The sequence below is a fragment of the Vitis vinifera genome, chromosome 14, assembly GCF_030704535.1.
Source record: "Vitis vinifera cultivar Pinot Noir 40024 chromosome 14, ASM3070453v1".
Taxonomy (NCBI): Eukaryota; Viridiplantae; Streptophyta; class Magnoliopsida; order Vitales; family Vitaceae; genus Vitis; species Vitis vinifera.
Genome location: NC_081818.1, coordinates 14000967 through 14028316, shown reverse-complemented (window position 1 = coordinate 14028316; position 27350 = coordinate 14000967). Strand labels below are relative to the sequence as shown.

The 27350-nt window shown below is 36.6% G+C and overlaps 1 protein-coding gene across 5 annotated transcripts; it reads left to right on the top strand.

Moving 5' to 3' along the window:
- Nucleotides 1-319: 319 nt before the first annotated feature.
- LOC100258393 (uncharacterized) lies at nucleotides 320-25712 on the top strand. 5 transcript variants are annotated; one of them, XM_002264889.4, is made up of 13 exons: nucleotides 320-518; nucleotides 905-1100; nucleotides 1208-1259; nucleotides 5535-6064; nucleotides 6274-6307; nucleotides 18726-18798; nucleotides 18919-19432; nucleotides 19529-19577; nucleotides 19659-19784; nucleotides 20821-20925; nucleotides 21066-21157; nucleotides 21291-21444; nucleotides 25248-25712. In XM_002264889.4, the coding sequence occupies exons 2-13, from the start codon at nucleotides 946-948 to the stop codon at nucleotides 25473-25475; spliced, it is 2112 nt and encodes a 703-aa protein (XP_002264925.1). In that variant the 5' UTR covers nucleotides 320-518; nucleotides 905-945; the 3' UTR covers nucleotides 25476-25712. The 5 variants fall into 5 exon arrangements, with proteins under 5 accessions (XP_002264925.1, XP_019080759.1, XP_019080758.1 ...); XM_019225214.2 differs by having other exon boundaries at nucleotides 356-518; nucleotides 721-1100; XM_019225213.2 differs by having other exon boundaries at nucleotides 356-518; nucleotides 714-1100.
- The last annotated feature ends 1638 nt before the right edge of the window (nucleotides 25713-27350 follow it).

The following is a 27350-nucleotide window of genomic DNA, read 5'->3' as shown; positions in this document are numbered from 1 at the left end:
TTCTTTGTTGGTTGTGCACCAACATTTTCTATAAGAGTTTATATCTTTCAGAACACTTTTCTACAAAAGCTTATAAGAGTTTTCTTTTGTAAAGATTCTTCATACTAATAACATGTTAAAGAAATAGAGTTATGAAATACATCTAAGGTGTGGTTTTTTAACTTTTTATTGATTCGAGTCTCATATTCATAGGAGTTGAAAAAACTATAATTAAATATAATATTTAATTCTTTATCGAGAATAGCAAAAGTCTAGTTCACAGTTATCCTTAGATATTTATAGCAAAATGCAAATTATTTATGTAACCTCCTTTGATTCCATAACACATGTTACAAGTTTTATCTTTCCAAAATTTAAAAGATAGACCTCATTCTGTACGATCATAATGTTTTAAATAAGAATAAAGACCACCAAATATTAGCGCTTGAATCGTCCCCCTGGCGCCACACAGCGTGAGCTACAGAGAGCGGGAGTTCCAGTCCTTGAATTTGAGCAGAAAAACGTGATCGCTCCGACAGGTGCTCCCCGATTTCCCCGTTCAATAAGCTCGTCTTACATCTCTCATCCCACCTTCTTCCATTAATTTCTCTCTAATTTGCAAACAAACAACGAACCCTACCATTCTGTTTGTTTGCACGGAAAATATTTCCAGCAATTTTTTTTCCCGGAAATCAATATATTTTCTGCTGAAAAAGGAATCTTCTTCCCTTAAGTTAACAGACTGAGAAGACATGGCAGATTTCCCCCAGCTTCGTTTTGTAACACCCACTGACACCAACGGAGGCTTAGAAAGGAACTTTTTCTAGGAACCGCTTCTATCGAAACAACAGCCCTTGGTTTAGGAATTTTAAAATGTGCCTTTTAAGTGGTATGTTTATTTATTTATTTTAATGTATGTAGATAGAGAGGACTTTGTCATGGATAAGTGTAGATAGAGGCTTTGGAATGGCTCATATTTCTGGTAATGATGTAAAAAAGATTAAATCTGAGGGGGAAATTCATGAAAGTGGCTGGTCAAATGAGCATGACAGTGTTCCATTGCAAGTACGGATGAAAACGTTATTTGCAACTACGCTCCCTTTGCATTTGGGTGCATCAGTGTGAGTTTCAAATCCTACATTCTTGTTCTCTGTATGGTATTAAAATCGTAGGCTGTACTAGAAGTGCCCCCTTAATTTCACATATGTATATTTTGCATTATTTGCAGGTCCCACTCTGAGACAATTGTTAAAAAGAAAGATGATCACTGTGATTCTGAGGTAATTTAAGTATGGAATATTTTTTTATTTCCTTATTTCATTTCAATCTTTTGCACATTTGTTTGTGCTGAACAAACAAAATTTGTGACTTTGGGTGTAAACACAGGTGGCTTTTATTTTGATTCTTTGATTTATTATAACCTGTGGATATGTTCCATGTTGTTTAATTATTGGCCCTTATTTTTTGGAGAATTTCTTGTGTCTGATAAGTTGATGATGAATACATTTTTTTTATTAGGTGATTAGAACTTTGACTCAAAATTGAAGCTTAGAACATTTTATGGTTTGAGTTTATGTTTGATATTAAGGCATGCAAAGTTCCATCGGTTTGATTCCAATTTTGTACTGCTGACTTTAAATGCAGACTGAATTCTAGATTTTTATATTGATTTCTAAGTTTAGGATTAATTTCTTTTCTAATATTTCATTCTCTATTTTGGGTTACCTGATATTAGTGGCTTGTCGCTAGGCAATCATTTTTCTTATGAGGCTTAGAATTCTGACAACATTTTATGAAGCTTTTGTGCCTTGTTTTTGGAACCTTATTTAGTGAAGGATCTTCCTCTTATGTGCTTGATGTTTACAGTTAACACAAAATTTTTGTCTAACATGACTCTACTAGACTCTTACATTAAAGTGCCTATTAAGGTACAATTCCTAAAAAGGTTTCTTCAGAAAAAAAACAGCATTTCTTGCAGGAATGTTTTGACGGGGTTTGGGATAAGAATAGTGTCAACCATACAAATATAGGCACAAATTGATTTGAAATAGTTGCTTTAATATGTGAGATAATGATGGATGGGAGTTTTTCATTTTTCTAACATTGCTTCTCTCCCATGTTTGAGTTATGTTGGCATTGAACAAAAGGATGGGTCAAGATTAGTATCAGAATATGATTGAGATTTGCAAGGGAGATGATGATGGAATGAAGGTTTTTCCTTACCTTTCCTTTCCTTCTCTGTCCATGTATAATATGATGTTGGGGTTGGACAAAAGAATGCAGTTAGATTATAGTTATATGAAAGAATACAAATTAAGATGCCGATAAAAGTTGCATGTTCTTTTATGGTCTCTCTCTCTCTCTAGGTTATTTGCTTGAATAAAAAGATGTGGTTGGAATGTATTATATTAATGTATAGAGAACTAGAAAAGGAAGGTGGTTTTGCTAATGATGGAGCTGCTTATGTTGGTGGTGATGAGTTGTAGTTTTTTTTTTGGTTGCTTCTCTCTTCACAATATTTGAAGAAGAAGAAGATGGTGGCGGTGAATGGAAGTTGTCCTCTTGTAGTGTTGCTTCACTGTCCACATTCATGAGATGTTAGGGGTCAATAAAAGAATGGCTTATATATTGATATTGTATTATATATATAAAGCTATAATAAATCTAAGGGAAACAAAAACCTAGAGGAGGATGATGATGATGACATAAAGGATTGTAATATATTTGAAGAAGAAGATTGATGCTTTGTTAAATACGCTAATGATACAATGGAACAAAATTTGCTTGAGTTTGAGCCATGGGCTTGTGGAGGAGATGATTTTGGAAGCAAGTTCCTTGATGCTTTGCTACAATGTGTTTTGCAAAGATGAAAAGTCCATTGGAAGTTACAGATATCACTTTAAAAGGTTATTAGCCAAATGCCATATTATAAAGTTTCTCTGTTCATATTAAAATAAGTTATTTGACAAATGATTCTAATTTCTTAGGAGAACTTTTTGTTGGCATCTTAAATCTAAACAACGAAAGCGGTGCCGATTTGATAAAAAAAATGATCTTTTAGGTTTAAAGTGCTAACCTTAAGTTTGGATGTTCTCAAACCTTAAATTCCAAGTAATGAAAAATCAAATTAATGTCATCGGAAGTCTCGTAGACCCACAATCTTTCGCCCGATGGCTCTTCGTTGATCTTGGCACACTTTCGGTGAGGGGAAAGAGAGGGCGGAGGCTATGACTCTTTTTCTCTCTAGAGGTGGAAGACAACTCAATGGAAAAGTTATGAAAACCCTAATCCTAAGAGGGTATTTATGGGGTTTTCCAATGGGTTTAAGTGATTTAGTCCACTAAGGGCTTAATTCACTTAATCAACCCCAAAATGGGTCTTAATTGATTAATTAGCCCAATAGGGCCTACTAATTAATCAATTAACCAATCTAAAAACCTTGTTCACTTACCTTTATGTAACCTTGCGTAATTATCAAAACGCCTTTTTGCACAAAAGTGAACCTATAGCTAATCCAACCTTCACAAACTGTGCCAACAAGGTATATGAGCTTGAGTGGGGACCACTAGGACCCATAGGATAGTATTAGCTCCCTCAGAATCCAATTTTGAAGTTGATTTAACATCCCATTACAGAAAATCAAATGCATTATAGTACCCTATGTAAATAAAAACAAGACACCAAGTGCTCAAGTTTATGACTTGCTATCCATTGTGTTAAGCCTCCCCATGAATTGGTGTTTGTAGTCTAATAAGGTGAAAGCTATTAGTCTTTCAAGACTACCTTTACCATCTTTGAATTATAGATCCTCCTATTGTGTGTTCAATTGACATGCCTCAACTTTCAAAGAGCTTCTGTCAAGTTCCACTTAAGGAACTACTATAACCATAGTTTACATGAACACTTCTTTAGGATCACCCAATGGGACACTTTGTTTCAATCCTATGAGATATCATGATGCCTCTATTGATAATATCTATTGCTACTGACTTTCATTAACAGTGATCCAATCTATAAGAAATATATGATCAACTTACGATTTTACCGGTAGGTTAAAGCCACTGCTGACTTTAGCGCAAGTTCAGTATTCTCTCAAGTTGAGAGACAACACAATGAAACAATTTGGTGAAGTCATGACTACTTGATAACCTTAAGTCATGACTCACCGTAGGTCTTGTCCAATATGTAACCATGCATACTAGTGCACTCACCATAGGAAACCCATCCTTAGCCACTCTCCAATTAAGGGGTAGTGTACTACAATTTCAAATGGATTGCTTAAGTCCACAAACTAGCTGCGAACAACCAATCGAGTTTTTGGGCATTTTAGAAGGTCACTTGAAGTATTATTTTCCATCAAGGTTGATTAAATATGGTGAGTTGGAGGAGATGGTGTCCTTTATGGATTGGCTTTAAGTACGGAGTTTAAGGAAAGTATGCATCCAGTAGCGTGGAGCCTAGTGACTCATGAAAGTTTCTCCATTAAATCTTTGGTCATTGAACTATTTCAGAGAGAAAGGGAGAGATTTTCAGAAAAAGGACATATGTATGGGAGAGATTTCCTGGGAATAGCTTTCTTTGAGCTTGTTTTTAGTGTGTTTCCTTGCTTACAGAAGAAATCCTCTTATTAGTAATCATCTGTCTTTGTTACACTTGGCAAACCAGTGTAGGTGACTTTACCTCTTCTAGTACTGCATTAACCTATCTGGATGCATTCACTTCTTGATATGTCTTCTTGTATTTTAACTCGTCCATCACAATATCAATTTCTGCACTCATTTTAGTGACATGTCGGCTTTGCTTCCTAGCATTCTGTGTGATAAAAACATGGAAGGTCTTATTGCCATTGTGAAATTTTCACTCAGTAACATCACACAAGACTAAAATGCTTCTCCACTTGTATTAGCCATGGTCTCTTGAGTCTCCTTTCCCTTATGGATGATGTTTCCAAGTTGACCAAGATAATGGAAATAAGAGCCTTTTGTTATCCGTTTTTATTTATTTGTTTCTGATTACGCAAGCAAATTTACTGGAAAACACTGAAGTGACTTAGCCCAAATAGATGCCGGGCATAAAATTAAGAAAAGGTGCCTTGCGCTCAAGATCAAATCATATAACCTATAAAGTCTGAAAGTAGGTTGGATTTGATTGCCTAGAAACAAAGATAAAGGGAGATTGTTCTATGCCTTCATAAGTTCTTCTATTGCCCCCTTCTCATATGCACCATGCTAAAAGGGGGTTGTTCGTCTCACCTTTTTCTTGCTATCTCTTCCAAACTTTTTGTGTCAGCTTGATAGCACCTCAGGCACTGTGCTTGTAATAATCCACACTATCACAAGAGGCTCATCTAGTATTGACCATAAGGCCTTGGGCCAATGACCATTGTAGCAGAAGGTATATTTTATCCTTCCTGGTTGCACATGTATCATCAATTCTGCTCTTTTTTTTTTCTAAAAAAAACCACCCAATATTAGCTGAATTATTCCTATTAGATGTCATATGCATAGAATTCTTCACTCTCATTTTTTGGTAATGAAATTCCATGCTATATGCAGGGTGCCTTCTGTTTCCCTTCTGCTAGCTTTGGTGCAGAAAAGAAGGATGAGTGGTTGTCACAAGACCAAGGGCATGGCAGTCAAGTTCTTCAAGTAGTTACTTCTGAAATCCCAGAGTTCAAAATTTCAGTGGATTCTGGAGCAAGTGATTTGTGTTCACAAAATGTTACTTCAAACCAATGTGTGGGTATAGCTGAGGATTTCTACAATCAAGGGACTCAAATAAACACATCTTTTCACCCAAATCATATAATATCTACTGAAGTTAGTGCTAATATTCTTGGACCAGAGGAAGTTAATGCCAATGTTTGTACACTTTCTCAAGATCGAACACTCCCAAATCTTACTGTCAAGGTTAGGGTTGAGTATTCTGATGATGACCTAATGAGTCCATTGGGCTGTGATATAAATAGCTCTATTCAGACAGATATGCAAGGGGTCAAGGTAGAAGATGAGATCCCTCATGCCTTTGCAGCTGACGATCTTGATCACATTGTGCTGAAAGAGCGGCAGAAAATGCTGCTACCAAGGTGCCATTCTGATGATTATTAATTCTTTCATATTTTCTGGGCTTTTTGCTGAATTTTATGTGTTTATGTTCCTCATTTGTGTTAAAGCTGTTGCTATCAGTTCTCAGGTTAAGGAAATAATATTATTCGACATGTTATTTATTTATTTATTTTAAATATTACTAACTGATGGAAGTTAGTAAATCTTATTTCATTATGTTATTTTGCAGGGAATTAGTGGGATTGGCAAAACCAGTTCTGGAGGTAATTTATTGTCCTATTTGATTTAGGAGTATAATGTTAGTTATTGAGGCGTATAAGACATTGATGGGTAGAAATGAAGCATCATGTTATATTATGCATTCTTACTCTTCTATTTAGGAGTATGGTATTATGTTAGTTATTGAGGCATGTTGAACAACCAATAAATTGTGCATTCCTTGTACTTCTTTTAGAGAGTTCCTAGGTTGGGAGTTATATGAGGGGAGTCTAGCTGGACATTTTGGTAGTGATAAGACCATAGCTCTAGTTGAAGATAAGTTTTGTTACCCTTTATTGAAAAGGTATGTTGCTTGAATAGTGTCCTAGTTAGTTAGGTAAGCTTAAGAAACAAAACATAAGTTTGTACACTCCTACTTGTTCCACATAAACCTTGGTGGATCTTAGTGTGAAATTTGTCTTAGTATTGCCCAAGATTGCTAGAGATCATTCCATTTTGGTGGTTTTGGATGGATTCTCTAAGATGAACCATTTTATCCCATGTTCTAAGACCATCGATGCTTTTGATGTGGTGAAATTGTTTTTGAATTATAAGATTACATGGTTTACCTTCTACCCTAGTGTCAAATGTCAAGTTTGTTAACTATTTTTGGAAGACACTTTGGAAATTGCTTGGAATCACTTTGGAGTATTCCTTTACTTTCTATCCTCCTCAATTAGTCATACGTTATTAAGAATAGTTTAGGCAACTTGCTTAAGTGTCTGGTTGGTGAGAAACCTAGTAATTAGAGTCTTGTTTTATCTATGGTTGAGTTTGCTTGCAAATAAGTTGGCTAATCGGCCCATAGGGAAAAAAAATTGAAGTTGTTAATAGTCTTCAACCTTTGTTAGCCCATTAATCTTGTTTCTTTACCTACTAATTGTTGTCATTTTGGTTTTACCGAGGTCTTTGTTGACCACATTCATGACTTACATGCTGAGATACAATGGAAAATTGCTTTCAATAATGTGGATTATAATTTTTTTGCTAATGCACACTTTAGGTATAGATAGTTCAAGAAGATGATTATGTTGTGGTTCCAACTTGTCCCAAGCTTACCTTTAAAAATTCCATCAAGAAACTTCATGCATGCTTGATTGGCTCATTCTCTACCCAAGCTTACTTTGCCATTAGTGGTTTTTTTCCTTTTGTAAGTAAATTTTTATCCCCATTGGAATCAGAACCTAGAACTTCCCACAAATCCTCCCAACTCTACGATTTGAGCTAGGCCTCAAGGGCTACCATCTAGTGGTTAACACTTCTTTATTCAATGAATAGATCATCCATTTATTGATGACACTTGGATTACTAACAAGGCTTTTTGTTGACTTGACTATAATCTTTTGGAGCAATATCTACAACATAACTCATTAGAGTCAAGTTGTTTTTAGCTCAAGGAAAATGATGAAGATGTAGATGTTAAATTACACGCTTATATTAGGTGTAAATATAGGAAATGATAATGTTTTTTATTTTGTTATTTATTTTAGGCTTATTCTTTTAGAGTTTTCTTCGATTTAGGTTTGCCTATCTATAAATAGGCCTTTGATGTTAAATGCTTTGGACTTAATTAATAATATTCATAAGGGTTGATGACGGTTCTCTAGATAATCTGGGGCACTTACACATTGATGAAGTTTACCAAGATCATGAGGGAGGGACTGTTAGTGATTTTTCATGCCTTCTGGGTAGTTTTAAGTGGTAGACATTGTGGCACTAGCCTTGTTGGAAGGTTTGACCCAGATGCATAACTTGAGCTTCAGTCATTTGTTAGTGCAAGGTGACTTATCAGCATTCATTTCCTATGTTCAAGATAATGAGAGGCCCTTGGAAGTTGGATTCTTTGTTGCATGAGATTTTGGATTTGTTTGAAGCTGAGGTGTTTGTCTTAGTGGGTTTCTGGTCCCCCAACCATTGGGCTTAGGTGGTGCAATTAGCTTAGAGGTTTTTGTAGGGAATCACATCTTCTTGAGTCTTTTGTTTTTTTTCTTTGTTCTCTCTATGGTATGTGATATTTGACTTCATTTTGGCACTACACAGTTTTGCTTTAAAAAACATCTCATCTTTCTTGTACTTTTTTGATTCATGATTCAATGAACTTGTTTATGATAAATGATCTTTTAAATAATTCTGAAAAAATCTGAGGGAATATCAAAGTGATCTCTTCTAATGGATGATATGTTATACTATTTTACAAAGTTTATCATACTTGCAATCTTATGAAGGACATTACAATGTTGATGGTTTAGATCATCACAACAACATTTAGGAAGTAGTGGTCATGATTGATGTGGTACTCATTAAGGTCAAACAATAGGATGGACATGACACTAAACTGCCTCTTTTCTTTAGAGTTGTGGCAGAGACTTCTTTTCAGCAGCAGGCAATAGACTATAGCTCCTAGAGGTGTTTATAATATGATAATTTCTTTTGGAGGTTTTGGTAGGAGTCCCATAGGCAAGGCCCTATGGAGGAGGTCCATTGTGGCAACCTTGTGGGTTATTTGGTCAAAAAGAACTGGGAGGATCTTTGATGATAGGAAGACCAGTGTCTGAATTGTGAGAGAATATATGCCTTCTCACTTCCCTCTAATATCAGTTAAAAAGGAGTTATTGGGAGTTAATGTCGCTTGCCTCAAATTGGGGATTGTTGAAAGGTGCCTTCCCTCATACTCCTTATTGAATTTGGAAGAGAAACTGAATGATACTCTATTGAAAAAATTTGGTCTACATCGAAAACTTCAATAGACGAAGCAATCCCTTCCTGCAGAATATCATCCGATATTCTCTCTAATTCAAACTAGGGATAAAAGCAAATTTAAACACACTAGGACTTATCTAAACTAAACAGTCCAGAATAATAGGATTCAATCAAGTCTTATCTTCTGGTTTTATTTTAAATTCAAACTCCTAAAAATCTAGGACTTATCTAAACTAAACAATCCAAAATAATATGACTCAGTTAAGCCTTATCTTCTGGTTTTATTTTTAAATTCAAATTCCTAAAAATCAAACTTACAGTTTCAACAGTCCCCCTCAAACTGAGGAATAGATATTGACCATTCCCAGTTTGCTTATAAGAGAATCGAAATGCTGTCTTGGTGGAGCTTTTGTAAGAATGTCTGCAGTTTGAAGTTTGGTAGGCGTGTACTGCAGTAAAAACTCCCCATCCTCAACCTTCTCCTTGATAAAATGTCAGTCTATTTCCACATGTTTGGTTCTATCATGATGAATTGGATTATGGGAGATGTTGATGGCTGCTTGATTATCACAAAACATTTTCATTGGAAACTCACTTGAAATCTCAACTCCTCCATCACATGTTTTAGCCATAGTCCTTCACATGCACCAAGTGCAATAGCTTGAAACTCAGCTTCCGCACTACTCTGAGCCACTACGGACTGCTTCTTACAGAACCAAGTAACCAAATTACCCCATACGTAGGTACAGTAGCCTGAAGTGGGCCTTCTATCCTTCATGGAACCTGCCCAATCTGTGTCAGAATATATTTCGATTCCTCATTTGGTACTTTTACCAAAAAGTAACCCCTTTCCGAGTGTCATTTTCAAGTACTGGAGAATTCTGTGAACTGCACTGAGATGTTCTTCAGTGGGGGCTTGCATGAACTGACTAACCACACTAATAGGAAAGGCTATGTCTAGCCTAGTTTGGATAAATAGATCAACTTCCCAACAGGTCTTTGGTATTGACCTTTGTCAATTGGAGGGAACAATTGTGGTTTCAAGGCTTGACTTACTTGTTGTTACAGGGGCTGTTGAGGTGGCGGATTTGAAAATTGGGGCTGGAAGAGCAATATCAGCTAGAATAGCAATATCCCAAAATTGATATGAGCTGGAATTCCTTGAAATCTCCCCTTGAAGTTGCGTTTTAGGAAAATAGGCTTGATGCTCAAGGAATGTTACATCCATGGAAACATAGAACCTTTTTGTGATTGGAGAGTAACATTTATAACCTTTTTGGGTTGAAGAATATCTCAAGAAAAGACCCTAGGACGGAAAAGATGCAGGAGACGGAAAAGATGCAGGAGCTTCAATGGGCGCGAATCCTGATCAGAACAAACGGGGAAGACCTGCCAAGTAGGTTGGAGATCTCAGTGGAGGAGAAGGTGTACGCTCTTGCCCTCTGGTGGGAGCTGAAACCGTCTCTGAAAAAGGCTCAGGAGAATAGGAGCGAAGTGACCCAGAGTACCAGAGGAGAGGTTAGGGGTGATGGTGCCTCACGCGCTGTTACGCGAGTGGGGAAGGAGGTGGAAGGCACACAGCTCGAGGCGCTGCTGCTGCCAGAAAAAATGATGGGGATTCAGGAGGGAGAAGTGGGCCGGGTGATTGAAAAATGGGAACAAGGAGGATTGGGGGCCCGGTCAACCCAGGACGCTGTGGATTTTGGGCCTCAATCGGCAGGCCCAGATTTGGGACCAAAAGGAATGAAGAGGGTGGGTGGGCCTTACAATCAAGGGACAACGATGGGCTTAAACTTAAAGCTAAAAGGAGTGGTGGGAGTGCTAGCTGGGCAGGAGGCTGGGCCATCAAAAACATGGTGGACTACTGAGGAGGAAAGCCCATCGTGTGATGGAGGAATGGACCTGGAGGAAAGCCCAAGTAAGCCACTGCTTCAAGACACTAATAAAGATCAGCAACTGAAGGCGTGTTCGCCGGCCTCTCCATTGGTAAATAACGAGAGCAACATGGAGGAAGAAGTTCTAAAAAATTGGGAGACAGAGGATTTGAGAAAGAGAAATACGAAGTTCTTGCACTCGGCGACAGATTCGACGCTTATTGAGGAAGCTATGAGGTACGGGTCTGTCCTTTTGTTGAGGGGGGAAAGGGTGCCTGGGTCTTCTCATCTTATTTCTTTTTCTCTTGATCGGGCTCCGGAGGGGGGGCATTACGATCGTTCTGGAAATGCTGGGGTGGAGCCTCAGTTTGAGGTTCCCTTATGTGTAGTACCGAGTGAAGGGTCAGAGGAGAATGTAATTGGATGCTGGGCGTTGGTAGAGAATAATGGCGGCATCACTATGTATAGGGATGAGGAGTGGGGTCCAGGATTGAACGACCCTCAAGCTGAAAGGGGAGAGAAGGAGGAGAGATGGGAGGAAAGCAGCCTGGCAAAATTCAGTCACTTCTTGGGATTTTCGACTGAGGGTTTAGAAAAGGAAATCCTGGACTTTTTGATTAAAATCAGAAAAAGAAGGGAGAGAATACATGATAAGGTGCTGCTAGAAAAGTCCAAGTTTGAAAGGGAATTGAAGAGGTTGGAGTGCTCAGTGAATTATGAGAAGGGAAGGAAGCAGAAAGACCCACCAAAGGGTAAAGGGTGCCATCTTTCAGTGCTACAATGAAGCTAAAATTGCTGAGCTGGAATGTGAGGGGGGTGAATGAAAAGGAGAAAAGGAAAATCATTAAGACATTTATAAGGAATCAGAGGGTAGATCTAATGTGTATCCAGGAAACAAAAATCCAATCAATGTCGGAGGGGGTGGCAAGAAGTCTAGGGTCGGGAAGATTTTTGGATTGGAGGGCCTTGGATGCAAGCGGGACTGCGGGAGGAATTCTGATATGTTGGGACAAAAGGACATTGGAGATTATGGATTGGGAGGAGGGCCAATTCTCTTTATCCTGCAGATTCAAAAATGTGGATAATGGGATGGTTTGGGTGTTCACGGGAGTTTATGGACCTTTCACTAAAGAGGAAAGGGAGTGGCTGTGGGAAGAAATTGGGGCGATCAGAGGCCTCTGGGAAGACCCGTGGTGTGTAGGAGGTGACTTTAACATCACCTTGTTCCAAAGGGAAAGGAATAGACAGGGGAGAATATCTTCAGCTATGAGGAGATTTGCCCAGGTTGCTGATGAATTAGGGCTGAGGGATATTCCTATGCAAGGGGGAGTGTTTACTTGGAGTGGGGGACCTAACAATCAGTCTTGGGCTAGATTGGATAGGTTTTTGGTGAATACCAGCTGGCTGGATCAGTTTAGTAGCGTTTTACAGAGTAGACTGCCTCGGCCTTTATCTGATCACTTCCCGGTCTCACTAGAGGGAGGAGGTCTGAGAGGAGGCCCCTCTCCCTTTAGATTTGAGAATATGTGGCTTAAGGTGGAGGGATTCCAAGATATGATTCGAAGATGGTGGTGGGAGATTGAGGTGAGAGGCAGTGCTAGTTACAGATTGGCTACTAAGTTGAAGGAAATTAAACAGAAATTAAAAATTTGGAACAAGGAGGTGTTCGGGAATCTGGGATGTAATAAAGCGGCAGCCCTGCAACAAGTGGAATTTTGGGACCGTGTAGAAAGTGAAAGAATTCTGTCAATGGAGGAAACAGAATTAAAAAATGAAGCTAAGGTAAATTATCAAAAATGGGTGCTTTTGGAGGAAACACATTGGAGACAATTATCACGGGAGATCTGGCTAAGGGAAGGGGACAGAAATACGGGTTATTTTCACCGTATAGCAAATGCAAATCGTAGGAATAATTATCTGGACAGAATTAAAATTGATGGGGTGAGCCTTACGGAGGAGCAGGAAGTGAGGGATGGAGTGGCAAATGCATATCAGAAGCTGCTTTCAAAAGAAGCGGGGTGGCAGGCTGATATTGGGAGGCTGTGCTTAGACCAGATCAGTCAACAAGATGCAGAAAATTTGGAATCCCCTTTTTCTGAGGAGGAGGTTCATTCAGCATTGTTGGAGATGAATGGGGATAAAGCCCCGGGGCCGGATGGCTTTACAGTAGCTTTTTGGCAAAGTTGTTGGGGTTTTGTTAAAGAGGAGATCTTGGCAATGTTCAAGGAGTTCCATGAGCAGAAAACGTTTCTCAAGAGCCTAAATAATACATTCTTGGTCCTGATTCCTAAGAAAGGTGGGGCTGAAAATATTGGGGATTTTAGACCTATTAGTCTCTTGGGGGGGTTGTATAAATTGTTGGCTAAAGTACTGGCTAATAGGCTGAAAAAAGTGATTGGGAAATTGGTCTCCCCTGCTCAAAATGCCTTTGTGATGGGTAGACAGATTCTTGATGCCTCCCTAATTGCAAATGAGGTGATAGACTCGTGGCAAAAAAGAAAAGAGAAGGGGGTCATTTGCAAATTGGACATTGAGAAAGCCTATGACAGCTTGAATTGGCAGTTCTTAATGAAAGTTCTTCAAAAAATGGGCTTTGGGCAAAAATGGTTGGGTTGGATGTGGAGTTGTATATCTACAGCAAGATTCTCTGTCTTAGTGAATGGGGTTCCTGCTGGTTTCTTCCCGAGTACTAAGGGGCTCCGCCAAGGAGATCCTCTATCTCCTTACCTCTTCGTCATGGGCATGGAAGTGTTGGGTATCCTTCTGAGGAGAGCTGTGGAAGGGGGTTTCCTATCAGGGTGTAGCATTCGGGAAGGCGGAGAGAGTGCTTTGAACATTTCTCATTTATTTTTTGCTGATGATACAATTATTTTCTGTGAGGCCAACAAAGAGCACCTGAGTCACTTAAGTTGGGTTCTCTTCTGGTTTGAAGCTGCTTCGGGGTTAAAGATTAATTTGAGCAAAAGTGAAATCATCCCGGTGGGTGAGGTGGATGATATTGAGGAGCTGGCAGCGGAGGTAGGGTGTCGTGTGGGATCTTTGCCATCCCAGTACTTGGGCCTACCTTTAGGGGCTCCTAATAGGGCCTCTTCGATGTGGGACGGGGTGGAAGAAAGAGTGAGGAGAAGACTCGCGTTATGGAAAAGGCAATACATCTCCAAAGGTGGGAGAATCACTCTGATTAAAAGCACCATGGCCAGCATACCCATTTACCAAATGTCTCTATTCCGGATGCCCAATATAGTTGTTAGAAGGCTAGAAAAATTACAAAGAGACTTCCTATGGGGAGGGGGAAATATGGAGAGGAAAGCACACTTGGTGAAATGGGAGATAGTGTGTGGGGACAAAGGGAGGGGTGGGCTGGGTTTGAGAAGGCTGGGCCTTATGAACAAAGCTTTGCTTGGTAAATGGATATGGAGATACGCATGTGAAAGAGAGAACCTATGGAAGCAGGTGATTTGGGCAAAGTATGGGCAAGAAGAATACGGGTGGAGGTCTAAAAAACCTAATGGGGCGTTTGGAGTAGGGGTGTGGAAGGAGATTATGAAGGAAAATGAATGGTGCTGGGACAGCCTAGAGCTTAGGGTGGGGAAGGGCAATAAGATCAGATTCTGGACTGATGTGTGGTGTGCGGGTACAGCGTTGTCTCAATCTTTCCCGCACCTCTTTGCCTTGGCGGTTGACAGGAATGCTACGGTGGAGGAGATGTGGGACCAGAATTCTGATCAAGGAGGTTGGAATCTAAGATTCTTGAGGAATTTTAATGACTGGGAGGTGGGCATGGTAGGAGATCTGCTCCTTAAGTTGAGAGGGCTTAGGCCGGCTTTGGAGGAAGATTCAATCTCTTGGAAGGGAGGAAAAAGCGGTAGATATAAAGTCAAGATGGCGTACAGTGGTTTAGTCAATCCCAGTGACATTGTTTTCCCGGAAAAAAGCATTTGGGTGAATAGTGTTCCTACCAAAGTCGCTTTCTTTGCGTGGGAGGCATCGTGGGAGAAGGTGTTAACGCTTGATAGACTCCAAAGAAGAGGATGGCATCTCCCGAATTGCTGTTTTTTGTGTGGTTGTGCAGAAGAATCTGTAAATCATATCCTTATTCACTGTACAGTGGTTAGAGCCCTTTGGGAATTAGTCCTTGGGCTTGTAGGTGTAAAGTGGGTCTTTCCAGAAACTGTAAAGGAGGTCCTATTGAGCTGGAGAGGTTCTTTTGTGGGGAAAAAAAGGAAAAAAATTTGGAAATCCATCCCGTTATGTATTTTTTGGACGGTTTGGAAAGAAAGGAATAGATTAGCCTTTAAGGGGGGTGAGCTACATATTCAGAAGTTAAAGAATTTTTTTGTTTGTAACTTGTGGGGCTGGTCTAGATTGGATATTGGAGAGGATTCTATATCCCTTCTAGGTTTTTTAGAGTGGCTAGCATCCACCTAGGGGGGGTGAGGTCTTCTTGGTCTCTTTTGTTTTTTTGTTGAGAGGTTATAGTCGCCTTGTATATCTCCTGTATACTGTGTGGCTATTGGCCTTTTTTGCTTAATATATTTCGATTTACGTATCAAAAAAAAAAAAAAAATATCTCAAGAAAAGACATTTGAGGGCTCTTGGATCTAGTTTTGTTATGTTTTGAGCATGAGTGTTGACAAAAACGTTGCAACCAAAAATTTTTGGTGGAAGGGATGACACTAGTTGAGAAGGGATGACACTAGTTGAATGTTAGGGTAGCAATTTTTTAGGACTTCGATGGGAGTTTGGTACTATAATACTCTAGGGCATTCTGTTTATCAAGTATGATGCAGTGAGAACAGCTTCCCCTAAAAAATATTTAGGAACATTTGTCGTGAACATAAGGGATCAAGCACTTCCAATAGATGGCGGTTTTTTCTTTATGAAATTCCATTTTGTTGTGGTGTAGCAATGATGAATAATGCCATGTTCACGAAGATATGGTCCAAGAATTGAATTAAAGTATTTAGTACCACTGTTAGTGCGGAAAATTTGGATTTTGGTTTGGAATTGAGTGTTAATCATGACATTAAAATTTTTGAAAATCTCTTTTGCTTTAGATTTTTCTTTTAACAAATACACCCAACATATTCGTGTATGATCATCAATAAATGAAATGAACCACTTAGAGCATATTACGTAGCTAATATTGGAAGGTCCCCATAAATCACTATGTATGAGTGAAAAAAGATGAGATTTTTTATAAGGTCGTGAAACATAAGAATTTCGACAATGTTTAAATAATTGACAGAACTATGAAATGACTTAAGTTTTTATTTCCAAATAACGATGGAAGCAACTTTTTCAAATATGGAAAGCTTGGGTGGCCTAGCCTAAAGTGCTGAACCATTATTTCATGGTCACTGGAATTTGTAAAAGATGAAATAACATTGCAGCTTGCCTTTTGAGTGTGTCCTTTTGAAGCTTTATTGCCAAAGATATATAAACCCTCATGCTCCCAGGCACAACCAATCAACTTCCCCATCTCCATTTCTTGAAATTCACAATGATTAGGAAAAAATTTAGTAACAGTTCAAATCTTTAGTGACTTTGCTTATAGAGAGCAGGTTCCACGTAAGCTTGGGAACATGAAGAACAAAGAGCAATCTAAAGCTATTCGGAACAATGACACTCCCTTTACCGGCCATCGGTGAGTAAGAACCATCAACTATTTTAATTTTATAACTCTCAGAACAAGGTTGATAAGAGTGAAAAAGAGTTATATCACCGGTCATGTGATTGGATGACCCGGAGGCGATAATCCATGAGTTTGACTTTGAAAAAGCATTCAAGGCTTTGGAACATATACCTTTATGGGCAATGAAACCTGATCCTATAGTGGATGTACTCGAAGGATCACGTGTGAGGAGTTTCTGAAGTAGCTCCATCTGTTCTTGGCTGAAAGGTGTTTTGTTGGCTGAGTTATTGGATTGTGGTGGTTCATCATTGGTGGCATGATAATCTCGAGGTTCATTTTCCTGAGTTCTGTTACTTTTCCAATTGGAAGGCTTCCCATGAATTTTCCAACAAGTTTCTCAAGTGTGACCAACTCGATTACAATGATCACGCCATGACTTATTGGATCTCCTTCGTGAATCAAAGTGTTGAGAATTTAGTCCCTTGGTGGCCGAGGCTGATCCGTCGTTGCTTGAAAAGCGATGTGATGAGTTGTCATCATGACCTTCTTTCGGCTCTCTTCTTGTCGGACTTCAGAACACGCTTCTCGAAGTGATGGGAGTGGCTTAGTGCTAAGAATCCTTCCTAGGACTTCATCGAGATTTTTGTTGAGTTCCACCAAGAATGTGAAGATCCTTTCTTTTTCCACAATTTTCTGATATTTGATGATGTCACTAGCGCAATCCCATTCCAATTCTTCGTAAATGTCCAGTTTTTGCCAATATCGGGAGAGAATGCTGAAGTATTGGGTCACACTGAGGTCCCCTTGCTGTAACTAGAAGTTGACTTTTGATTTCAAACACCTCTACTGCATTTTCGTTGTCTGAAAACATCTCCTTGGCTGCATCCCAAATTTCTTTTGCTGTCTTATAGAATAGGAACGTCTGGCCTACGTCTGTCTCGATGGAATTAGTAAGCCAAGACATAATCATATTGTTCTTGGAAAACCAGGTTTTGTAAGATACATCATTCTTCGCAAGGGCTGTTTTCGATGTAGTTGTCTTTGCCTCTCCCACATATATACATCATTACCGATTGAGACTATTGGAGATAATTCTTGCCCTTTAATTTGTGGACAGTAATGTGGTGAATGGAATTTTCAGAACCACCATTACCATCGGAATCGTCAAGAGAAGAATTGGAGATGACATTTGAAGACCTTGCTGGAGACATTTGAAGACCTTGCTGGATGTTCGCCAGTCATTGCAGTTTTCACCATGTTTATGTTCGGATCTTGGTCTCTGATACCATATTGAATTTGGAAGAGAAACTGAATGATACTCTATTGAAAAAATTTGGTTTACATTGAGAACTTAAATAGACGAAGCAATCCCATTCTGCAGAATATCATCCGATATTCTCTCTAATTTAAACTAGAGATAAAAACAAATTTAAACACACTAGGACTTATCTAAACTGAACAGTCCATAATAATAGGATTCAATCAAACCTTATCTTCTGGTTTTATTTTAAATTCTAACTCCTAAAAATCTAGGACTTATCAAAACTAAACAACCCAAAATAATATGACTTAGTCAAGCCTTATCTTCTGGTTTTATTTTTAAATTCAAACTCCAAAAAATCAAACCTATGGTTTCAACACTCCTTTGGTTAAGTTATAATTTATTCGATTAACTTAAAATAAAGCTTTTTATTTTTATTTTTATTTTTTAATTTTTTTTTATAGAAGAGAACTTTTAAAGTTTTCTAGTAGTGATAGGATTCCCTATTGGAATGAACTCTTCAGATCTCTTCATAGTTGTTTGTGGAAGGTTTTAGAGAAAAAAATAAGATAGGAGTCAGTTCTGTAATTTTTCCATGTTGTTGATGGTGTATTTGTTTTCTCCTCTCCATGTTCTTGAGTTAGTTTTGCTTAAACATGTACCTCTTTTATGTGGTTTGTGGTTTATACTTTGCTGTGATTGGACAATAGACATTTCGTAGTTTTCATCAGCTACTGATTTTCTGTCATTTTTCTAATTCAATATAAGTTAGTATCTATCAATCATATTTTATAACTTGTGTACAATTATAATTGATTTCTTTTGCTTGATTTTCACAGGGTACTGCACAGCAGGGAAAGACAAACTTTATCTGTTAAATGTCCTAGTGTTATATTACATTATTATTTTTGATTTCTTTTGACTAGAGTGGCTGATTACTTTATTCTACACAGGGTGGGTCTAGAGGGTTGTCTAAACCAGTTATGGAAGACCTTATTCAAGACTCTGCTGGGAAGGGAAAGACAGGTAGTCATTCTGTTGATGAGTCTTCAGTGACTGGAAAGATGACTCACAATGTTCCTGAAAGAAATGCATTTAATGTTGGCCTGACTTCATTTTTTGGTTCATCAAATTATATTATATCAGGATTACCCCGACATTGTTTGCAATTAGCCAGTTCCTGGCAAGAGACTGAATCAACTAAGTCAAGTTGTTCTATGGAAATTCATGAAAATGACATGATATGCTCATCTGGGAAAATTTCCCCAGGGTGTAAATCATGTGGTATACTGGATGCTGTGCCTGCTAACTCTGATAGTATGACTAGTTCAACTTCATCAACCTTTCTCAAAGTTAAGGCTGAACCATCAGATATGGATGATTTGCATTGCCCAGATATGAATTCTGTGGATAACACACTGCCAGTGAAGAGTGAATTGCAAACTGATGATGAGTCCTGTGGAGATGAACTAGATCATATGTCACTGCGAGATCGGATTAAATTGCTGGTACCAGAAGAGGCTTCTGACTTGAGTATTTCCAGAAAGTGCAAATGCTTGAGAAAGATTGAGCATTCTTTTGTGGATTATTGCTCTATTGTTACAGAATGTTCTAAACCAATAAACATCAATCGTCCTAGGAAAAGGAAAAGAAGTGCCACGTAATTTCTGTTTCCACAGAATGAATTTTTGAACATTGTTTTTCTGGCCTTGTGTCTACTGTCTGAGTGTCTTCTGTTTTTTAAAATGAATTGCAGGGATTCAGTTCAAACAGCATTGGATGAAGATGCTCCTGGACTCCTACAGGTACTACACGCACGTTACTTCTTTTATGTTACTTTCCAATGATATTTGTGCTTGAGTTTTTAAAGAAACGTTAATTGGCAGGTGCTAATTGACAAAGGAGTATTGGTTGATGAAATTAGGCTTTATGGGGGAGTGGAGAGTGATGATGCCTTGGATGATTCCTTAAATGAAAATAACTTTTCAGAGCTTGAGGCTGTGATGTCAAAGGTTGGCAACTTTTTTTAGAATCTTTTATCTTTTTAGGCACCCATGTCTTTGTGTCACATTTCACACACACAAAAATTAGTTTTGTGATAGTATTATTTTTTCAAATTTTAATTTTAATTTTTTTTTAAAATTTTTTTTAATCCTTAGTAGTTGTTGAACCTTTCATATCCACCCTGACCTTTTACCACTTGCTCGTTTCTTGGACATAGGTGTGGTTGCATATTTAGGAAGTAGGTTCTTTTAACTACAAAATTTAGGATACATGGAATTGAATGAAAAGGATCTAAAGTTTAAATGGAAATACAAAGATACGACATAATAAAAGGAAAAAATATAAATAAAAACCAATTAGAAATGGATTAAAAGTAAAGATACCTTCGATAAAAACTTTCTGTCGTATTTATTTTATCTTTATCCTTTCTTACTTATCCCTAAATATGCTTAAATTCTCCATTTTGTATAATAATCTGGTAAGAAAGTTGAAAAGAAGACACAGAATGCTAGAATAGCTTTGATACCATGAGGAAATTCTGAATTATTTCCATTGACTTCTTGAATGGTGATTATTACACATATATGTAGTTACAAAGTCTAATCTGAACTAAGAAAGAAATTAAAGTGCAGCTGCACAATTGGATTCTGCCTAAGAAAGGGAAAGTCGACAGCTTAATTATGTACATAATTCTAGAGAAAGAAAAAAGGAGAGGAAAGTATCTAGAAAATAATATTCAGTAATTAGAAGATTGATTCATGCAATTTTGGTCCTTGACTTTTTCAACATTTAATATAAGCTACATTTTTCTTTCTTCTTTTCTTCTTTTCTTTTTTCCCTGGAGATGACACTTCACAATCAACTAGAGTGAATCTTAATAAAATGTTTGTAGATGTGTGCATTTATAATTTTCTGTTATTCTGGTTCTACAACTTTTTTGAGCCATGCACTGCATTCTGAATTGGGCATCAGTTAGGTTTCTAATTTTAGTGTATTATTATTATTATGATTATTATGATCATCATCATGGTTTTGTGGGGGCAGCTTTTCTCTCAACGCCAATCTGTGTTGAAGTTTGCTCCTATACGCTGCAAAAAGGGTTCAAAAGTTAGTTATTGCTTGCCTTGTTTACTGTCACTGGTGGAGCAGGTAAGAAGTTTCTTGCAACATAGTTCTCTAAGATTGTTAGCTATGGCATATTCTCAAGGACTTTTTCTCCATTCACATTTGATGATTAAATTTTCATCTCATTCTTGTTAAGATTCATTAATTACCCTCTTTTATTGTAGACACGGTATCTTCGCTTTCGAAAATGGCCTGTTGAATGGGGTTGGTGCCGGGATCTCCAAGCATTTATATTTGTTTTTGAAAGACATAACAGGTGCATTTTACCAACACAACTATGTTTCAGGGTGTTTTTTATTCTTTCTTTCTTTTCTTTTTTTCCCCCAAAATTTTTATTCCTTTTGTGTTTTACTGGATGGTGGAAATACTACTGATCCCTTTGACCACAGAATAGTGCTGGAACGTCCTGAATATGGCTATGCGACATATTTCTTTGAGCTAGTGGATTCATTACCCATTAACTGGCAGATCAAGCGTTTGGTGGTTGCCATGAAGCTTACTAGCTGTAGCAGAATTACTCTAATTGAGAATAAAGCATTACTGGTAATAATTTGAATAGACTTCTCTATCCATGATTTCTGTTATTGTGGTTTGAACTATTGTATTACATGGTGAATTCAGATCTTTTTACTGCTTTCTGTAGTCAACATTTTGATTAACCTATTATGCTACTGTATTTTAAGTATTCACAGCCTAACATGTTACATAAGGCAAGGTATGATCTTGAATCCTGAGGCATTTTTCCCTCGCTACTTATGAATTGATGTTTTCTGCTGAGTTGATCATAAGTTGATGCTTTTATTGATCAGAAAGTGGGTCTAAATATTTTCTGATTGATTCTTGCTTATTCCATTATTTGGGATTAAACAGCTGCTTAAACTTTTTATATATGCTTGTGCACCATATGGCTGTTTATTACAGAAATCTCGATGATGTGAGAGCCCTAGATATTTTTTGTTGCTTTTGGGGCTTCTAGTTGGGGATTTAAATCTGAAAGTGGATTAACCCTTTGAAGCAGGATGGGAGGAAAAAAATGGGCAAAAGGGAGTCAGATAAGACAGCAAAGGATAAAGTTGAGATGAGAAAATACAAGTAGGAGAGTAAGGAATAATACCTGCAAAAACTATCAAGGAGCCTAAAGAAAAAAAAAAAATACTAATGGATAGAATACTAGTAGAAACAGGAAAACTAAAGTGATAGGAATAAAACTCCTAATTTGGATAAGAATAGAGGAATCTTGATTTGAAGTGAATAGGAATCTTTGTCCCAAATGTTTATGCATTTAACAAACTTCAAATGGGTAGTGGGTTGTGTTTATGCATATGTTTATGCATTCATTGTGACGAATGTTTGGATCAAGCCATTGAGACTCATTATCTATAATCCATGTTACATAAAATACTATATGATCCTTCCATTTAACAAAATCTTGTTGATGCCTACCATTGAAAGATACAATAACCTTATCATCAAGGCAATTCTCTATCTGCTGCATGCATTGTTTTCTATAGAAAGCAAATCTCCTTACATTAGCTAAATATGCATTACATACTTATGCAGATAGCACTAGCAATTGCTATGCAATTCTCATCCACCTAGTCTGTAGTGAGGGTAGATTAGGCACCATATATCTTTGGTTTGGCACAAAAGGTTAGGACACATAAAGTGGAGAAATGAATAATTTCTCAATGTCTTAATTCCCAAAAGGGCTAGTGCAAATTATATACATACAAGGGTTGATTGGACTACAACTAATTTAGGACTAAATTAAGGAACCTAATTACTAGGCATACGTCTAAGGATTTCTAGGAAAGAAATAATGAAAGAAGTGAAATATACAACCATACAAAATCAATAACAATATTTACAAACCAATTATAGTCAATTAGATTTGGATATAATTTGTCAAATCTTCCAACACTGTCCTTAAGTAGGTGCAAAGATGTCTTGCATTCGTAGCTTGTCTAAGATTTGATGAAAAACAAGATTTGGTAAGCCTTTGATGAGGATGTTTGCCAACTGCCTAACCAAGGAGACATATGGTATTCAATTCTGTCTGGAATCCATTTTCTCTTTCATGACGTATTGATATACTTCTACATGTTTGGTGTGATCATGATGGACTGAGTTATAAACTATATTTATAGTTGCCTTGTTGTCATTCAACATTATTGGCTCTTTTATCTTAATCTTAAGATATATAAATATAATTTTCAGCCATAGTAGTTCTCATAAATACCCCGAGGCATAGCTCTAAACCTGGCTTTTGCACCAGATCTGTTCACAACAGGTTATTTTTGCTTCTCCAAGTAACTAAATTTCCTCTTAGATGTGTTGTATTGAACCTGCCCAATCCTCATTGGTATAGGTTTTCAAGTTGAAATCATCATTCTTTTAAAACATTATTCCCTTGCCCAGGGTTGTCTTTAGATACTTGATAATTTTATACATAGATTCCATATGAGACTTATATAGACAATGCATAAAACTAACTCATCACAATTCCAACATATGCTATGTAAGTTCTAACGTGATAAATAATCAGTTTTCCCTCCATTCTTTGGTAGATGCCTTTGTTAACCATAGATTCTTCATTCTTTTCCCTTAGCCTATGGTTTGACTTAATAGCGGCATCAACAAGTTTACACCCTAGCATGCTTGTTTCTTTGAGTAGATCTTGTGTAAACATTTGTTGGGAAATAAAAATTCTTTTTTTGACCTTGTAACTTTATCCCCAAAAAGTATCTTAGATTACCCAAGTCTTTGATCTCTAATTCTTTTGCTAGGTATGACTACAATTCTTTAGTCTATTCTAAGTTATTATGGATAACAAAATGATATCATCTACATAGACAATCAAAACAGTTAAGTTATTGAGAGAGGAGTGTTTGAAGAATACTGTGTGATAACCTTGGCTTTACCAATAGCCCCTCTTCACCATTGACTTAGTGAATCTTCCCTTTTCCACTTTCTTGAAACATTCATTTTACTGGCATTTGGGTCATGATTTCCAGTTTTGTATTACCAATTGGTTTATTTACCTCATTGAAACTTGTCTGCTGTTTTTATTTATATGTTATGCACATGAATCTAGTGGTATTAGCTTAAGGAAACAGGAAGAATTAGATGAATTGAAGATTGAGTACCTAAGTAGGTGTTTGGTAAAATTTAATACTTATTACTTAATAACTCAAATTGAGTTTAAGTTAATTTGTTCTTAAGTTGTTAACTTATAACTTACTATTCATTTTTTACTTTAAGTATCAAGGTTCTTTGGTAAAATTAACTTAAAAATTGATTTTAAGTTATCAAATTAACATATTTACCCTCATTAGTTGTAATTAATGTTTATTATTATTAATTTTAATTAATCTTAAGCAATACATTTATTTAATAAACATCCATACTTAAAGTATTGTAGATATATAAGATAACCTTATAAAAAATAAATCATGTATGTGGAGTCATGGGTGTTAAATATATTCTCATTAGATGTGGACAAATAAGGCAAAAAGATTTGAGGTTAAGAATAAGTTGATTATTATGACTTAAAATGTAAAATCATTTTTAACTTTAAGTTGTGATATTAAGTTATTTTACCAAATTTACTTAATCTACTTAACAACTTAAATTAAGTTATTAAATCACTTTAAGTTATTAAGTTGATTTACCAAATGACCTCTAAGTGGGTGTTTGGTAAAACTCAATACTTATTACTTAATGACTTTAAGTTAAATTGTTTTTAAGTTGTTAACTTAAAACTTATTATTTATTTATTACTTTATGTATTAAGGTTGTTTGGTAAAGTTAAATTAAAATTTATTCAAAGTCATCAAATTGACATATTTACCCTTATTAATTGTAATTAATGTTTATTATCATTAATTTTAATTAGTATTTATTTTCATTAATCTTAAATAATAATTTTTTATTAAATATTCATACTTAAAGTATTATAGATATATTAGATAACTTTAAAATATTTACTATAAAAATAAGTTATGGATATGGAGTTATGGTTGTTAAATATATTTTCATTATATATGGGTAAATAAGACAAAAATATTTGGAATTAAGAATAAATTAATTATTTTGATTTAATAATTAAAGTTATTTTTAATTTTAAGTTGTGATATTAACTTATTTTATCAAATATATTTAATCTACTTAATAACTTAAGTTATTAAGTGCCTTTAAAGTGAGTAAATTGATTTACCTAACACCTTTTAAGTCTGATACTTAAATTATTTGTTTATTGTTTCTTTTCTTGTATATTATTTCTGGTTGCTTTTATAAAGCAACTACTTTTAGTTTTCTATAATATGCCTGTTTATCCCTCTGGTTAGGTTGGAGAAGATTTGACTGAAGGTGAAGCGCGCGTGTTAACAGAGTACGGGTGGATACCAAATAGTGGCTTAGCAACAATGCTCAACTATTGCGACAGAGTTGTTCATGACAAGCAGAATGAGAGGGAAGTCTCAGAGTGGAGGTCTAAAATAGGGAAGCTGCTGATGGATGGTTATAATGGTGGCATAATTATATCAACCAATACTCCGAAAAGGGTTACAGAATAGATTAGTTACTTTAGTTTGAGGTTAGCGTTCTCCAAAATGTTTGTCAGTACTTCTTACAGATGGAACATTAAGCATGGGTTTGGCCAGTAGACAAGTCATCTTGTAGTACAAGCTCCATCTTCAAATCGTATTGTTATAGTTGTTGAAGTGAATGTGAAGGGATTTATTTACTTGGTTTTGTATTCTGTAAAAGCTTTAAAAGTTTGACCTAGGCAATCTTTATATTAACTTGTGTCATGGAGTAAATAATAAGGGGGTTTATTGTAAAAAAGATACAAGCCTAATCTCATATTTGGTTGGTTGGTTGGTTGGACATAGTCCAGCATGAGGTAGAATAAAAGAGAGAATAACTTTTCTATATTTGGTTTGTAATGAGATGAGACAAGTTATTTCATTTTATATATATATATATATATATCCTATCTTATTCGAGCAATAAGAAATAGCTTAAATATTTAGAGTGAGAGATTAAACTGAATGGAGGATTCTTGAATAGCTGATTGGTACAAATGGAATTTTTTCTGAACATGGTGGTCCTCAAGGGGTTTTACTAGACAGGTATGCTTTCAAATTCCTCAATACGGAAGCTGTTTTTCCAATGGCACTTATAATATTCTGGTATTGATTGATGAGTATAAAGGATTTTGAGTGCCTTCTTATGTATCCTAAACTTTTGAAGTGTTATGGTGCTAATGCCTGTCATTCATCTATAGACCATGAAATTTTTTGCACTTTCCTTGCAGAGACTCTAACAAATACAATTGGTATAGAATTTCTAAACCATCTTATTTAATCACTTGCCATGCTGCTTCACCCTTCTGATCAGGTTTTTCAATAACTCTATTTTCAAATACAATTGCCATGTTCCTAAAGAATTTGTAGCTCTTGGACCAAGGGAACCAAAGATGGTTCTGAGCAAGATGGATGCATGTGGTCTTATGATCAGGATCATCGCTCAATACCTAAAATTCTGTTCACATTTTAATTCTGTCAAATTTTTCCCATATGATAGCCGCTTAATGTAATGGACCATGTCATATATATATATATGTTCCGCCCAATAGCAGGGGTTGAAACGTCCATCTAAAGAGGCACAAAGCCACCAACATGGTATTTCCACTCCATTGATAGGTGCATGTGAATTGGGTGCTTCGCTATTGAGGCAGTTGACTCCTAGGTGGCAATCTATACTGGCAAAGAAGTGTAGAATCTATGTTGAGTTATTGAACAGGCTTTATTGTTTCATACATAAAAGGGGAGTGGCGATCTCCAGAGGAGTGATGATGATCTTGTTCTATTTCCACCAAAAAGTGGAGATAAGGAAAATCAAGGCATCAACTAATATTTGACCGCTAGCCATTAAAAGCCATTTTATTTGACATGGACAACACCTAGCGGGAAATGAATAGGTGTTTTAACTCTTAATTGTTGATAAGTTAATTCTTTTTAATCCCTTCAAAGTCTTAGAAAATACTAGGAAGATTAAAAAGTAACCAACACACAAGATAAAAGTTTTGTAACATAGAAAACCTCCACACAACATAAACAAATAAAAAACCACAAGGTCAGAGGCCTCAAATCTAAATTCACTCTATGAGAATGCAATATACAAGTTTACCTAACAGACACGACCCTTAGACTTACTCTCCAGTAACTACATTATATTCCACATCCGCAACGTAGCACGTTATGGAATCCTAGTTGGTCTCACTTCAACGCTTGAGGAGATATAAATATCTTTCATAACCTGGCAGAAGTGTATGAAAATCTTCTTTGCAAGCTTTGAGAATAGGAAGGAAACTAGGTTTTTCAAAATATTTGCATTTGACAAAACCCCCTATTAAGGTAGGGTATTTATATGATATAAATACCTAG